This window comes from Coregonus clupeaformis, chromosome 25 (genome assembly GCF_020615455.1).
Source record: "Coregonus clupeaformis isolate EN_2021a chromosome 25, ASM2061545v1, whole genome shotgun sequence".
In the NCBI taxonomy this organism is placed as follows: domain Eukaryota; kingdom Metazoa; phylum Chordata; class Actinopteri; order Salmoniformes; family Salmonidae; genus Coregonus; species Coregonus clupeaformis.
The window spans coordinates 29,939,908-29,957,186 of record NC_059216.1 but is presented as its reverse complement, the minus strand read 5'-3'; the positions used below and the strand labels follow the sequence as shown (position 1 = coordinate 29,957,186).

Genomic DNA, 17,279 nt, shown 5'->3' with positions numbered 1-17,279 from the left:
TTTGAATAGCAATGGTCGAGGATTTTGGCAGCGTGAGTACAACAGTCGATATGTTGATAGAACTTAGGCAGCCTAGTCCTCAAATTTGCTTTGTTAAAATCCCCAGCTAAAATAAATGCAGCCTCAGGATATGTGGTTTCCAGTTTGCATAAAGTCCAGTGAAGTTCTTTGAGGGCCGTCGTGGTATCGGCTTGAGGGGGGATATACACGGCCGTGACTATAACCGAAAAAAATTATCTTGGGAGATAATACGGTCGGCATTTGATTGTGAGATATTCTAGGTTGGGTGAACAAAAGGACTCGAGTTCCTGTATGTTACTACAATTACACCATGAGTCGTTAATCATGAAACACACACCTCCACCCTTCTGCTTCCCGGAGAGATATTTATTCCTGTCTGCGCGGTGAACTGAGAACCCCTCTGGCTGGACCGATTTCAACAGAGTATCCCAAGAGAGCCATGTTTCCGTGAAATAAAGTATGTTACAGGCCTTGATGTCTCTCTGGAAAGAAATCCTTGCCCGGAGTTTGTCAATCTTGTTAACCAAAGACGGAACATTAGCGAGTAGTATACTTGGAAGCGGTGGTTGGTGTGCGCGCCTCCTAAGTCGAACCAGCAGGCTGCTCCGAGTGCCTCTCCTCTGCCGGAGATGTTTTGGGTCAGCCGCTGGAATCAGTTCAGTTGCCCTGGGGAGAGCAAACAAAGCATCTGCTTCGGGAAAGTCGTATTTCTGGTCGTAATGCTGGTGAGTTACCGCCGCTCTGATATCCAATAGTTTTCCCCGGCTGTATGTAATGATACAAATCACTTTCTGAGCTAATAATGTAAAAAATAATACATAAAAAAACAAAATACTGCAAAGTTTCCTAAGAGCTAGTCGCGAGGCCGCCATCTTCGTCGGCGCCAGGTTGTACACTGTCACAGGGGCGTTGCCAGTGGTAATGTAAGTAACCTAATTTATGTCCCTCTAACTCCCCTGAATACCTCTGTCAATTCTACAGCTATTGTATTCTGTAATCATAGAGCTATGAACCTGAGTTATACTGTTAGCACTGAGGCAGTTTGCCCTAGTAGGAAGTCCACTGTGTGCAGCTCAAACATAAATATCACTGTCATGTCTACCTCTAATAAGCCTCCCAGTAAAGCAATAAAAACAATCAAGAATCCCAGAAAAGTGCTAAAAATAGCCCACATTAATGTATGTAGCCTAAAAAACAAGGTTCATGAAATCCATAACTTGCTAGTAACAGATAACATTCATATACTGACTATCTCTAGAACTCACTTAGATAATACCTTTGATGATACAGTAGTAGCAATACATGTTTTCAACATCTTCAGAAGAGACAGAAATGACAATGGTGGAGGTGTTGCCGTTTATGTTCAGAGTCATATTCCTATAAAGCTTAGAGAGGATCTCATGTCAAATGCTGTTGAAGTAATATGGCTACAGGTTCACCTGCCTCACCTAAAACCCATTGTTGTGGGAAGCTGCTAAAGACCACCAAGTGCTAACAGTCAATGTCTGGATAATATGTGTGAAATGCTTGATAATGTATGTGATATCAACAGAGGTATATTTTCTGGGTGACCTAAATATTGACTGGCTTTCATCAAGCTGTCCACTCAAGAAAAAGCTTCAAACTGTAACCAGTGCCTGCAACCTGGTTCAGGTTATCAGTCAACCTACCAGGGTATTTACAAACAGCACAGGAATTAAATCATCCACATGTATTGATCACATCTTTACTAATGCTGCAGAAATCTGCTCTAAAGCAGTAGCCACATCCATCAGATGTAGTGATCATAATATAGTAGCTAGGAAAACCAAAGTTCAAAAGGCTGGGCTTAATATAGTGTATAAGAGGTTATACAATAAGTTTTGTAGTGATTCCTATGTTGAAGATGTAAAGAATATTTGCTGGTGTGTAATGAGGAACAACCAGATGCTGCACTTGACACATTTATGAAATTGCTTATTTCAGTTACTAATAAGCATGCACCCATTAAGAAAATGACTGTAAAAACTGTTAAATCCCTGTGGATTGATGAGGAATTAAAAAATGTTATGGTTGAGAATAATGAGGCAAAAGGAATGACAAATAAGTCTGGCTGCACAGCCGATTGACAAGTACTGTAAATTGAGAAATCATGTGACTAAACTGAACAAAAAGAAAAATAAACTGTACTATGAAACAAAGATAAATTATATAAAGAATGATAGTAAAAAGCTTTGGAGCACCTTTTACTGTAGTGGGCTAAATCATGGTCACACAGAGTGATTCTTGGTAGTCTTACATCTACTTTGAAAGAAAAGTATACACCTCACACACATGGTTATGGGCTTTCAAAAAAAGAAGACACCTGTACCATGTCAGATATAGAGGTTTACACTTATTCCATTTTGAGTTTGCATCCCAATAATACACTGTATACAGTGCATTCGGAAAGTATTCAGACCCCTTGACTTTTCCCAAAAACAATTATGTTACAGCCTTATTCTAAAATGGATCAAATAATGTTTTCCCTTCATCAATCTACACACAATACCCCATAATGACAAAGCAAAAACAGGTTTTTTGAATTTTTGCAAATATATTAAAAGTAAAAAACTGAAATATCACATTTACATAAGTATTCAGAACCTTTAATCAGTACTTTGTTGAAACACCTTTGGCAGCTATTACAGCCTTAAGTCTTCTTGGGTATGACGCTACAAGCTTGGCACAGCTGTATTTGGGGAGTTTCTCCCATTCTTCTCTGCAGATCCTCTCAAGCACTGTCAGGTTGGATGGGGAGGGTCGCTGCACAGCTATTTTCAGGTCTCTCCAGAAATGTTTGATCGAGTTCAAAAACTTCTTCCATTTAAGAATGATGAAGGCCACTGTGTTCTTGGGGACCTTCAATGCTGCAGAAATGTTTCCGTACCCTTCCCCAGATATGTGCCTCGATACAATCCTGTCTCGAAGCTCTACGGACAATTCCTTCAACCTCATTGCTTGGTTTTTGCTCTGACATGCACTGTCAACTGTGGGACCTTATATAGATAGGCGTGAGCCTTTCCATATCATGTCCAATCAATTGAATTTACCACAGGTGGACTCCAATCAAGTTGTAGAAACATCTCAAAGATTATCAATGTAAACAGGATGCACCTGAGCTCAATTTCGAGTCTCATAGCAAAGGGTCTGGATACTTATGTAAATAAGGTATTTCAGTTGTTGTTTTTTTCTACATTTGCAAAAAAATCTAAAAACCTGTTTTTGCTTTGTCATTATGGGGTATTGTGTGTAGATTGATGAGGATGTTTTATTTATTTAATCCATGTTAGAATAAGGCTGTAACGTAACAAAATGTGGAAAAAGGAAGGTGTCTGAATACTTTCCAAATGCACTGCATATAAATAAAAATCCCACCAAATAAGTGCACTAGGCCTTTATTACTCCTGTATGAGCAGAGACAGATTATCCTCAGCCCCCGCAGACAAAAATGATCTGCAGCTCCCCCCCACCCCAGAACATCTTCAAGCGGCCAGGCGCCAGTAGGCTACATACCGCTGTCTGAGCTGAGCACTGCTGTGGTGCGCATTATAGACTATTTATTGCGGATAGATTTTTATCCTTATCTCAAAAACGACCTCTCCAGAATCCATATAATGGAAATCCGTCGCAGTGATGGAAAATTTTACCCCTGCTTAGTCTCCTAAACTGAAAGCTTAGCCTATCAAAGTCTCCAAAATCCTGTCTTGCTCTCTCACGAACTGTGAGAAAAAAGGTGAGGGCTGAATCACTGAATCACTTTCACAAGAAAACCACACACCCACAAACACTATTAAGTTCCTCATCGAGTGAAACGAAACAGTATAAAGATGCTGCTCTGATTACATAGCAGAGGACAGAGGACAGATACCCCAGACAAAGACAAAAACCTACGCTCATACAGAGTATTTGATTAAAAAAGATAGAGATAATGTGTACGCCAATCCTGACACCACGAGGAGCAGTCAGGTGAACCTGGGGTCACCAGAGAGTGGGCCAGAGAATCAGGGTTCAACTCCCTCCGAGTCTGGAGGGGTGAGGTGCTATTCCCCGGCTGTGGTGGGACAGGGTCTATTGAGTGTTCTGAAAAAAAAAAAAAATCGCTTTCATCGGACTACGCTCCTACTACTACTCCAAGGACATCAGCCAGAGAGAAAACCAGATGTCTCTCCTCATGACCAACTACACTGAGGAGCGAGACCAGTTACAGAGAGATGAACATGATTAGTCAGTCCTGTAAATATTATCTTATTCCACTGCTCTATCGATCGCTCCATACATTCAGTCTGAAACTGACATCCTAGAAGTAGTTTGTGCTGATGTCAAAAGTTGTTGTACAAAACAAAATCATAAGCGATTGGATCATCTCTAACCAATCAGAGTATCAAAGCAAATGACGTTATTCATGATTTGTGTAACCCGTCTCTAGCCCAACCCATCGGTTTCTGGGACCAATCAGAACAATCAGAATGTATTCGCATTCTACAAGACGTCAGGGAGGAAAGCAAATCCAGACTCATCCTGGAGAAGAAACGCTAGTGGGCGTGGCGTTTGGCCAGAGCGATGTGGATGGATAGTCAACTAGCTAACTATTTCCAGGGATGGAGAAGCTTTAAAGCCCCAATGCAGATGTTTTTATCTCAATATCAAATCATTTCTGGGTAACAATTAAGTACCTTACTGTAATAGTTTTCCATAAAAAGTGTAAAAAATAAACAAAAATAGCTTTTTAGCTAGGACTGTCTGGGAATGGCCTGAGTGGGGAGGGGGAGCGACTGGGATACAGTGAGGGAAAAAAGTATTTGATCCCCTGCTGATTTTGTACGTTTGCCCACTGACAAAGAAATTATCAGTCTATAATTTTAATGATAGGTTTATTTGAACAGTGAGAGACAGAATAACAACAAAAAAATCCAGAAAAACGCATGTCAAAAATGTTATAAATTGATTTGCATTTTAATGAGGGAAATAAGTATTTGACACCCTCTCAAATCAGAAAGATTTCTGGCTCCCAGGTGTCTTTTATACAGGTAACGAGCTGAGATTAGGAGCACACTCTTAAAGGGAGTGCTCCTAATCTTAGCTTGTTACCTGTATAAAAGACACCTGTCCACAGAAGCAATCAATCAATCAGATTCCAAAATCTCCACCATGGCCAAGACCAAAGAGCTCTCCAACGATGTCAGGGACAAGATTGTAGACCTACACAAGGCTGGAATGGGCTACAAGACCATCGCCAAGCAGCTTGGTGAGAAGGTGACAACAGTTGGTGCGATTATTCGCAAATGGAAGAAACACAAAATACTTGTCAATCTCCCTCGGCCTGGGGCTCCATACAAGATCTCACCTCGTGGAGTTGCAATGATCATGAGAACGGTGAGGAATCAGCCCAGAACTACACGGGAGGATCTTGTCAATGATCTCAAGGCAGCTGGGACCATAGTCACCAAGAAAACAATTGGTAACACACTACGCCGTGAAGGACTGAAATCCTGCAGCGCCCGCAAGGTCCCCCTGCTCAAGAAAGCACATACACAGGCCCGTCTGAAGTTTGCCAATGAACATCTGAATGATTCAGAGGAGAACTGGGTGAAAGTGTTGTGGTCAGATGAGACCAAAATCAAGCTCTTTGGCATCAACTCAACTCCCCGTGTTTGGAGGAGGAGGAATGCTGCCTATGACCCCAAGAACACCATCCCCACCGTCGAACATGGAGGTGGAAACATTATGCTTTGGGGGTGTTTTTATGCTAAGGGGACAGGACAACTTCACCGCATCAAAGGGACGATGGACGGGGCCATGTACCGTCAAATCTTGGGTGAGAACCTCCTTCCCTCAGCCAGGGTATTGAAAATGTGTTGTGGATAGGTATTCCAGCATGACAATGACCTAAAACACACGGCCAAGGCAACAAAGGAGTGGCTCAAGAAGAAGCACATTAAGGTCCTGGAGTGGCCTAGCCAGTCTCCAGACCTTAATCCCATAGAACATCTGTGGAGGGAGCTGAAGGTTCGAGTTGCCAAACGTCAGGCTCGAAACCTTAATGACTTGGAGAAGATCTGCAAAGAGGAGTGGGACAAAATCCCTCCTGAGATGTGTGCAAACCTGGTGGCCAACTACAAGAAACGTCTGACCTCTGTGATTGCCAACAAGGGTTTTGCCACCAAGTACTAAGTCATGTTTTGCAGAGGGGTCAAATACTTATTTCCCTCATTAAAATGCAAATCAATTTATAACATTTTTGACATGCGTTTTTCTGGATTATTTTGTTGTTATTCTGTCTCTCACTGTTCAAATAAAGTGTTCGTTATGCTTATGCTTATTCAATAAATCATTGAAACCTCCCCCCAAAAAAGCTGTCATGTGTATCGTAGACTAGTACATGCCAGGGTTGTGTAGCCTATATCAATCTGTCGGGTGTAGTTCAGGCTAGCTATAGTTGTGTAACTGTACAGTAGTAGTACATGTGTTGTACCAGAGGTTGTGTGTATTATTTACCTGGTTGTGGTCCTGTGAGAAGGCCTGGAGGATGTCTGTCTGTCGGGTGTAGTTTCCGTTGGAGTCCTGGAGGCCCTGCAGCAGTCTCTCCTTCAGTACCAGGACAGAGACACGGAGCTGGTGCCACAGCAGCTGGACACTGCGGATGTCCACGATGATGTTCACAGAGTAGGACAGCAGCTTCAGGGAGAACTCTGTCTCCAGCAACGCGTGGATCTGCTCTACATGGTCCGAGATGTCCTCGCAAATGTCCTACACACACACACACACACACACGTAGACACGCATGGAGACACATAGACAGGGGAGAGAGGATAAACAATCTTTAGATTATGATAACATATCTTTTAAGAGAACCAGAGAGAAATAAATCCTGACATCTCCTACAGAGACAAGTGTTTTTATATGCTGAACTACAAAATAAACTCAAAATAAACTTACAGTATAACAATGAGTTATTACTATGTATCACAATACTTGTTACACTCTACTTACAGATGTAATTACACAGGAATAACGACACTGTAATATAACTGTTAGCTCACTTTTTCAAGCAATGCAAACTTACACATTTCAATCAAAGTATCTATAGGCTGCCTGTGTACGCACCCTGAAGTGGGCTCGGCATGTCACATATCTTTTAAGAGAACCAGAGAGAACGCAATCCTGACATCTCCTACAGAGATGATAAGTCTTTGTATATGCTGAACTACAAACAACAAACTCTCTAAATAAACGTCAAGTTATCAGACTCAACACGGAGCAGAGAAACATGTTAGGATTGTGAGTGCCACTGCCAGTACAGTAAAAGCAGAACCAGGTGATGATTAAGTCATAAGTTCCATGTTTAAAATATGAGTCAAATTCACAAGGATGGAGTATTTCTATCTACACATAGTGCACATTGCAGAGAAAATAGATACCCTTGAGAACACATAGACAACCGTGGCCTAACATTACTGATGGCACCATCCACTTCCACAGTAGCATATGACTCTTAGCCAATGCTAACCATTTCCTGAAGAGAAGACCCTAAAGCAGGTGGCTCATGGTTAGTATTGACAACATGGTTGCATGGACATAGTCAGCATTCACAGGGCGTGAATCCCAAATGTGCGGCCTGTAAATTGAACTGTAGAACGACGTTATGAGCACAAGTTTTGACATTGAACATTTTTACATTTTTTATTACTTATACTCTTTACAATGAAGCTATAAGGCGGAGTCATTCCACTACTGTACCAGTGACAGCACGTCTGATCTGGACCTAACTGGTCGGTCTCGGCACAATGACAACTCCATGACAACTGACCCCGTCCCACCCAGCCCCTCCCTACCACAGCTGCTGGCCCAGCCTGGCCAGGAATGGACTGTCAAGCCAGACTCATACTGTATCGGAGGAGGCTGGTGGGAGGAGCTATAGGAGGATGGGCTCATTGTAATGGCTGGAATGGAATGAATGGAACGAAGTCAAACACGTTGTTGCCATGTGTTTGATACCATTCCATTTATTCCATTCCAGACATTAAAACGAGCCTGTCCTCCTATAGCTCCTCCCACCAGCCTCCTCTGTACTGTATAGACAGTACCAGACAGTGGATATACTGTAGCAATGACGAAAGGAGAAACGGATTCACATACTGTCCTGAACACTGAAAAGTTACTGAATAAATATATTCCCTTCGGCCATTTACACACTACAACAACACCATCATACACAATACTTATGTTCATATCTCAGTCATCAAGTCTGCCCCATTTACTTATTACAGGCTAACGATTAATGATATTTGATATGAAACGAAGGGGAAACCAGCACACATGCAGGATTCTGACAGCATGTCAGTACAGTGACACCCAGGGTAATACTGTACAGACAGCCTGCAGTGTGGTTGGGCTATCTCAGGAACAGGATAAGAGTGTCTGTCTAAGCTTGCCTGACTCCCACCCTGTCACCATGGTGCTGAGGGCATAATCCAGGCTGGGATGGGTAGGGCCGTTTAATATTAAGAGACTAATTTCAGCCACCCAACGACCGACCGTTAAAAACCAGACGGAGACAGTTGGGCTCCACCACAGTTTAAAACCTCTTCTCATCCTCAGCTCTGCTGCTCAAAATACTGCTGAGTCATCTCATCTCATAGAGAGCCACTTCCACTTCATCTTTCCTCTAGTTCAAGGACTAGGGTGAAGTTTCCCCTAGACACTGATCTTGAGTCAATTTTGAGATTCCCTCACTAACAGTTAAGGTTAGGATTTGGGGAGAGGAAACTCACCCTAGACCTGTACCTTGGGCCAACTTCACCCCAGAGCCTTGTTCTAAGGGGTTTCAATATGGCAGCCATCTTGGATGAGAATTCCTTACAGTATTGATATTACTGATATTGAATGAATGAGTTTCTACTGCAGCACCACAGCACACGTTTGGCAGCATGTGTTTAGTCAGGCTCTGGTTGACCTTTACCCCCTCCCCCAGTCCTGGGGTGAGACTTGGGGACAGTGTTGGAATCAGCTGTTGCCTCACTATGACAGATGCCTTCCTACCCAACACTTTGACAGATGCCCTCCTACCCTAACACCAGACCAGATTCCTACCAGGAAACAACTGAAAGTTGTTTACATCAGAGTGGAAGGTTTTTTGCGACTTTCTCAAATCATCAATAGCCTATAGTCGCATCATGCAGCCCATATATGTTTTGATTTCTAAGACATTCTAAGGTTTGTATCATTCACAACTAAAGTTGCCAAATAATTGTAAATCTAGCGTATAGGACCTGTTTCAAATGATCACTTTTATGCTCAACATAGCCACTTCATATGCACACTCACTCCAGAATGGGAAAAATATCCTTTCTATTTTATTCATATAAGTTCAATTACATTCTTCTTACTATAAAATCATATAAAATAAAATAATGACACAGGACTTATATCTTGTCAGCTAAATGAACAAGCCTACAGCCTATAGCATGGAGCATAGCCAGATAACATATGCCTACAGTCCGGGGTCCTCTGTAGCTCAGCTGGTAGAGCACGGCGCTTGTAACGCCAAGGTAGTGGGTTCGATCCCCGGGACCACCCATACACAAAAAAATGTATGCACGCATGACTGTAAGTCGCTTTGGATAAAAGCGTCTGCTAAATGGCATATTATATTATTTATTATTATTACAGTAGGCCTACTCATATTCTGTTCTTCTGAAATACATTTTCTTCACATCATAATGTTTCTTTAGACCTGACTAAAATAAATAATGGATTTATTGTGATGGTGTATAATAAATTGATTTATTATACTTTTTTAAATGTAGATGTTCCAAAGGCTTGTATGAATGGAGGCCTGGAGATGCTAAACATGTTTATGTTAATTAATGGTCAATTACCGTGAGACCGGCAGTCTTTTGCATGACAATAACCAGCTGACAAAATTCCATGACCGCCACAGCCCGAGACTCCATTTAAATCAGGAAAAAAATGAATTGAACATGCTCTTGACCTGTCCTACACACAGCGTCAGGCAAGCAGGCAGGGTCTCCATAACAACAGGTCTAACAACAGAACATGGGTGGGGTTCCTGTGCCAGCGGTATCTTGGCTCTGGTGCTTCCTGGTCTCTAAATAACATGTCATCTCTGAATGTAGGTCAAACACATAGCCAACGCACCGCTACCATCGATCCCCCCGGAGTGGGCTCCACTCAACTCCAAAATAAACATACAGTACAGTACTGGTCACAGGGGAATATGGAATACGTAAAAATATCAGGAAAGGATCATAAAATGTATCTACTGGTAAGTCCTTCAACAGCAGTTCACCTCCAGCTAACACAGCATACGTTACTGTGTGATACAGCAATATCGCATGTCCAGAAAAACGCATGTCAAAAATGTTATAAATTGATTTGCATTTTAATGAGGGAAATAAGTATTTTACCCCCTCTCAATCAGAAAGATTTCTGGCTCTCAGGTGTCTTTTATACAGGTAACGAGCTGAGATTAGGAGCACACTCTTAAAAGGAGTGCTCCTAATCTCAGCTTGTTACCTGTATAAAAGACACCTGTCCACAGAAGCAATCAATCAATCAGATTCCAAACTCTCCACCATGGCCAAGACCAAAGAGCTCTCCAAGGATGTCAGGGACAAGATTGTAGACCTACACAAGGCTGGAATGGGCTACAAGACCATCGCCAAGCAGCTTGGTGAGAAGGTGACAACAGTTGGTGCGATTATTCGCAAATGGAAGAAACACAAAATACTTGTCAATCTATCTCGGCCTGGGGCTCCATGCAAGATCTCAACTCGTGGAGTTGCAATGATCATGAGAACGGTGAGGAATCAGCCCAGAAATACACGGGAGGATCTTGTCAATGATCTCAAGGCAGCTGGGACCATAGTCACCAAGAAAACAATTGGTAACACACTACGCCGTGAAGGACTGAAATCCTGCAGCGCCCGCAAAGTCCTCCTGCTGAAGAAAGCACATATACAGGCCCGTCTGAAGTTTGCCAATGAACATCTGAATGATTCAGAGGAGAACTGGGTGAAAGTGTTGTGGTCAGATGAGACCAAAATCGAGCTCTTTGGCATCAACTCAACTCGCCGTGTTTGGAGGAGGAGGAATGCTGCCTATGACCTCTAGAACACCATCCCCACCGTCAAACATGGAGGTGGAAACATTATGCTTTGGGGGTGTTTTTCTACTAAGGGGACAGGACAACTTCACCGCATCAAAGGGATGATGGACGGGGCCATGTACCGTCAAATCTTGGGTGAGAACCTCCTTCCCTCAGCCAGGGCATTGAAAATGGGTCGTGGATGGGTATTCCAGCATGACAATTACCCAAAACACACGGCCAAGGCAACAAAGGAGTGGGTCAAGAAGAAGCACATTAAGGTCCTGGAGTGGCCTAGCCAGTCTCCAGACCTTAATCCCATTGAAAATCTGTGGAGGGAGCTGAAGGTTTGAGTTGCCAAACGTCAGGCTCGAAACCTTAATGACTTGGAGAAGATCTGCAAAGAGGAGTGGGACAAAATCCCTCCTGAGATGTGTGCAAACCTGGTGGCTAACTACAAGAAACATCTGACCTCTGTGATTGCCGACAAGGGTTTTGCCACCAAGTACTAAGTCATGTTTTGCAGAGGGGTCAAATACTTATTTCCCTCATTAAAATGCAAATCAAATCAATTTATAACATTTTTGACATGCGTTTTTCTAGATTTTTTTGTTGTTATTCTGTCTCTCACTGTTCAAATAAACCTACCATTAAAATTATAGACTGATCATTTCTTTGTCAGTGGGCAAAAGCACAAAATCAGCAGGGGATCAAATACTTTTTTCCCTCACTGTAAAAAGACATACAAATCCAATGCAATTTGTTATGTAAGGATCTTCAATACACAGCAGATTTATATTCACAAGATAACAGACAAAACATAATGAACTAAAGGCAACCCTTCAAAGTGAATAAATACCCTAGGGCTCTGGTTAGCATTTTAAAAGATGTTGAATAATTGAAGCTACTTAAAAGAAACTCATGACATTTCACTGCTGCTGTTTAAAGGTATAGTACTGCTGTCACTGTGCAGCTCATGACTGACTTTGATGACAAAAGCACACACACACACCAAACAGACACACACACACACACACTTTTGTTCACTAGTATAAAGTCCACTGCAATTGCGATAATGTTAACTATCCCCAAAAACAGTAACCACTATCAAGATTATCTGACCATTCCAACTCAAACATTGTCCAGAGGTCTCTTTACAAAACACATCCTGTTCAAAGATCATGTGGTTATACAACCCATTCATTTACAATTCCTTCACATATTGTCCAAATCCAACAGTTCTGGCCAGCCTTACCTGTCACAGACGTGAGATAGTCTCCGGGTTTTCCTCTACACTATTCTGATAAAAGTTTAATTAAAAGCAAAGTCAACCAGTACTGTCTAGCTGTGTTCAGTATCTCTGACTCCTTGTATCAGAGCTTGTCTCTCATGTAGAAGGTGCTGGTTGGTGTGAGTGTCTCTCTCTATCCAAACTGACCTGAATCTCTCACTGGAGGAGAAGGACAGGGTTGGGCTCCCTCCCCTCTCACAACACTAGGGGGGCTATTTTAGGCTTTGACCTCACCCTCCTCTCTGAGTTAAACCCCCCCACCCCCCCCTGCCAAGTGGGTGCAGCTGCCACAGTGGGCAGTGGGTAGGGTGTAGCAGAGGTGTAGGGGGAGTTCAAGGGTATCTGAGGAGTCAGTCATTTCTATTGCCCTGTGATTCCAGTCCTTGTTTGTTAAATCACATGTTTCAAATGTTGTTGCATAACTTTGCAAAGAAGTTAATGCAAAACGGTAGAAGGCAACAGCACACATCTCTTATCCTACATGGCAGGTTTGTGCAAGCAATCTTTGTACATGCTATTTTTAAGCAATAAGGCCTGAGGGGGTGTGGTATATGGCCAATATACCACGGCTAAGGGCTGTTCTTAGCACGGCTAAGGGCTGTTCTGCAACGCGGAGTGCCTGGATACATTCCTTAGCTGTGGTATATTAGCCATAATATAGCTGACTATAGCTCAGCATTCAACACCATAGTACCCTCCAAGCTCATCATTAAGCTCGGGGCCCTGGGTCTGAACCCCGCCCTGTGGAACTGGCTCCTGGACTTCCTGACGGGCCCCCAGGTGTTGAAGGTAAGAAACAACACCTCCACTTCGCTGATCCTCAACACAGGGGCCTCACAAGGGTGCGTGCTCAGCCCCCTCCTGTTGTTCACAAATGACTGCGTGGCCACACACGCCTCCAACTCAATCATCAAGACACAACAGTAGTAGCCCTGATTTCCAACAATGACGAGACAGTTTACAGGGAGGAGGGCCCTGGGAGTGTGGTGCCAGGAAAATAACCTCTCACTCAACGTCAACAAAACAAAGGAGCTGATCGTGGACTTCAGTAAACAGCAGAGGGAGCACGCCCCTATCCACATTGATGGGTTAGTGGAGAAGGTGGAAAGCTTCAAGTTCCTCGGCGTACACATCACTGACGATCTGAAATGGTCCACCCACGCAGACAGTGTGCTGAAGAAGGCGCAACAGCGCCTCTTCAACCTCAGGAGGCTGAAGAAATTTGGCTTGGCACCTAAAACCCTCACAAACTTTTACAGATTGAGAGCATCCTGTCGGGCTGTATCACCGTCTGGTACGGCAACTGCACCGCCCGCAACCGCAGGGCTCTCCAAAGGGTGGTGCGGTCTGCCCAACGCATCACCGGGGGCAAACTACCTGCCCTCCAGGACACCTACAGCACCCGATGTCACAGGAAGGCCAAAAAGATCATCAAGGACAACAACTACTCGAGCCACTGCCTGTTGACCCCGTTATCATCCAGAAGGCGCGGTCAGTACAGGTGCATCAGCGCTGGGACCGAGAGACTGAAAAACAGCTTCTATCTCAAGACCATCAGACTGTTAAATAGCCATCACTAGGAGGCTTCCACCCGGTTATGTAACCCTGCACCTTAGAGGCTGCTGCCCTATATACATAGACATGGAATCACTGGCCACTTTAATAATGGAACCCTAGTCACTTTAATAATGTTTACATATTTTTGCTTTACTCATCTCATATGTATATACTGTATTCTATTCTATTCTACTGTATTTAGTCTATGCCACTCCGACATTGCTCGTCCTAATATTTATATATTTCTTAATTCCATTCTTTTACTTTTAGATTTGTGTGTATTGTGTGTATTGTTGTGAATTGTTAGATATTACTGCACTAGAAACACAAGCATTTCGCTACACCCACAATAACATCTGCTAAATATGTGTATGTGACCAATAACATTTTATTTGATTTTATTTGATACACCACAAACCCCTGAGATGCCTTATTGCTATTATAAACTGGTTACCAACGTAATTAAAAGAGTAAAAATACCCGTGGTATACGGTCTGATATACCACGGCTTTCAGCCAATCAGCATTCAGGGCTCGAACCACCCAGTTTATAATTACAAATAACATTATTACCACATTTCTTGCCATCGGCGCCTCAGTATTCACAGCTTACGCTGTAACGTAGCCTTTCCTTTGTGGAGCCTGCACCTAACAGGGTGTTAATGTTGCCTCTGGTGGCTAAGTAAAGGTATGTAGCTAGCCAAACTCCACAAAGTAGCCTTTACCAGCAATACCAGCCACGCACACATAGAGACACACACGAATGGAAGCACACACATGCTCACAAAGCCAGATATGCATGCAAAAACACACACACCCCACTTGTTGCAGAGAGACATGAGATGAGACATGAGATGGTTGAATTCCTGGGATTCTCCGCGGCGCTGGGATTTCATCACTAGAAATACAGTTTTACAAACAGCTGCAAGCCACCTCACTGAACACTGATCCTCGAGTATAAATAAAGCTGAGGGAGTTTGAACTGCCCCCCACTGAGGCGTCTCAATGTGTCTGCGCCGGTGTGTGTGTGTGTGTGTATTGGAAAGGGTGTGATCACATTACTAGGCTGTGTCACAGTTGTGTTTCTCTCTCTTCACATTAACACCGCTAACAAACACGCACGCACACGCACACACACACACAACACTCATACGTGCAGCTGCTACGTGCAGTCGCCAGGGCTAAGCAAGGCCCTATTACTGAGACCGGGTGATATAACAGCTATATAACAGCTATATAACAGCTATATAACAGCTATATAACAGCTATATAACAGCTAAGGGCAGTCTAAACATCGACTTCCTTTCAGTCACATTATCTTCATTAACAGCAGAATTCTCTCCAAACACTCAATGTATCACTCTAGTAACAACCTCCTTCATTTCTCACCCATCACCGTAGTGACACTGATGTCATGTCTTGTTTATAGAGTAGCATAACAGATTGCTTAAGTAGTCCACTCACTCTAGTTATATGCAGAGGGTCAAGTTCTGTTCAATCCTTTCCTTGTATCTTTATCATAACTGTCATAAGTGCAGTCTTTATGTCCTGAGCCCTTGTCTCTCTGACAGGGTTAGGGCTGGCTCCACCAGGGTCTATGTCCCATGGTTATAACTTAATAAATCTGCCATGATACAATGGCAAGGTCAGGACTAAGACAGAGGGCCACAGGCCTCCTAAAAATAGACAGCAGACAAGGGCAGATGCAGGGAGCGCAGGCTGGGATGGAGATGGGGATAGATGCTAGAACGTAGTCTTTTTAGCAGACCTTTAAACAGTCACAAGGATAATGCTAGAAAGGGTAACATTCAGGAGAGAACATTAGATATGTAATGATGAAATGGGCATCTTTGTGCTATAATTATTAATTGAGATCTACATATAAACAATAGTGGACAACAAACATTCCAGAACCAACATTATTTGTGTACAATAAAATTCAGTCAATTCAGATACAGTACACATGATTCTATTTCAAGCTAAAATATCAAAGTAAAGTTTTAAAAACAGTCAAAATCAATTGTCTGTTTATCTTCAGCTGTGCCACCTACTGGAACGATTCAAAGTGAATATTATTACATTGTAACATGTCCACCAAACCCCACTAGATGGCAGACTTTACCAATGATTCCAAACAGACATGGTATCACAACAGACAAGCGCATCCTGAAAGACCCAGTTAGAAAAAGGAATGGTCCCCAGAATGCAGATAACAGAATGTCCTGTGTCTGATGTTGTTACAGCATATTCATTACAGTGGAGATGTTGGTCAGGTCTTGGGTTCTAGTGGTACATGTGAAATAGATTGAGGTAGATTTGAGGGGAGATTTAAGGGATTTGACTGAAAGGCAGAGAGGAGGAAAGAAGACATACTGAGGCAATAACAAGATTGGCAGATGAAAAAACATGATGTCATCCCCTATAACAGCTGAGAGTGGGAGAGAGAGAAAGATAGTGCTAGAGAAATGCCTCTAAAGAGAAACGCATGACTTGGATCATTTCTGATTGTCTCAAGATCAAACAGTAGATCAACCTCAATTCCCGCAATCTACATTTGAACCACAACGCTAATTTAAACAACTTCTATTCAATATATTTACAGCTTCATAACTGCATACTAGTTTCACCACTACAGGTGACCTCAAGAAACACATACCATATCAACAACGCAACGTCTTCATCGCTGTTGTAAGACACCTTTGAGAGCAACAAGACCATTGTACTCTTGTTTGAGGAGAAAATATTTGGCTGGGAACACAGTGTTATCAATGACACACAGAGCGAGAGGCAGTGGAGCCCTGGCCAGGCAATACGTCAGCCTGTCTGTGTCACTTTCTCATAGGAAGCCAACCACAGCAACAAAGAAATCAGTCACTCACTTGCACAACCAGGGCCTGTATCCACAATGCGTCTTATAGTGCTGATCTAGGGTCAGGTCCTCCTTGTCTTATTCATTATGACGTGAAAGGCAACACTGATCCTAGATCAGCGATCCTACTCTGAGACGGGAGCAGACACTGACTCAGGATGTCACATGCTCAGCATTCTCCAGACAGACAATGCACAGCTTCAGCTAGAGAATGGCGAGGTCTGTAAGCAAGCATGGGTGCATCCGAAATGGCAGCGTGTTCCCTATATAGTGCACTACTTCCATTCCCTGGTCAAAAGTAATGTTACTACACAGAGAATAGGGTGCCGTTTCAGACCCAGGCAGCGAGTTCAGCTAGACTATCCATCTACTGAAAGGTTGGGGAAGGTGATTGAGACGGGTCCAAAGTTTCAG

At 43.0% G+C, this 17,279-nt stretch overlaps 1 protein-coding gene across 1 annotated transcript in view; it reads right to left on the bottom strand.

Moving 5' to 3' along the window:
• The window catches only part of LOC121539512 (A-kinase anchor protein 6), a 180,764-nt gene that overhangs the window by 125,234 nt on the left and 38,251 nt on the right, over positions 1-17,279 (bottom strand). Inside the window, exon 3 of the mRNA XM_045207426.1 lies at positions 6,538-6,789. Coding sequence (XP_045063361.1) covers positions 6,538-6,789 — 252 coding nt within the window. The remainder of the gene's footprint in view (positions 1-6,537; positions 6,790-17,279) is intronic.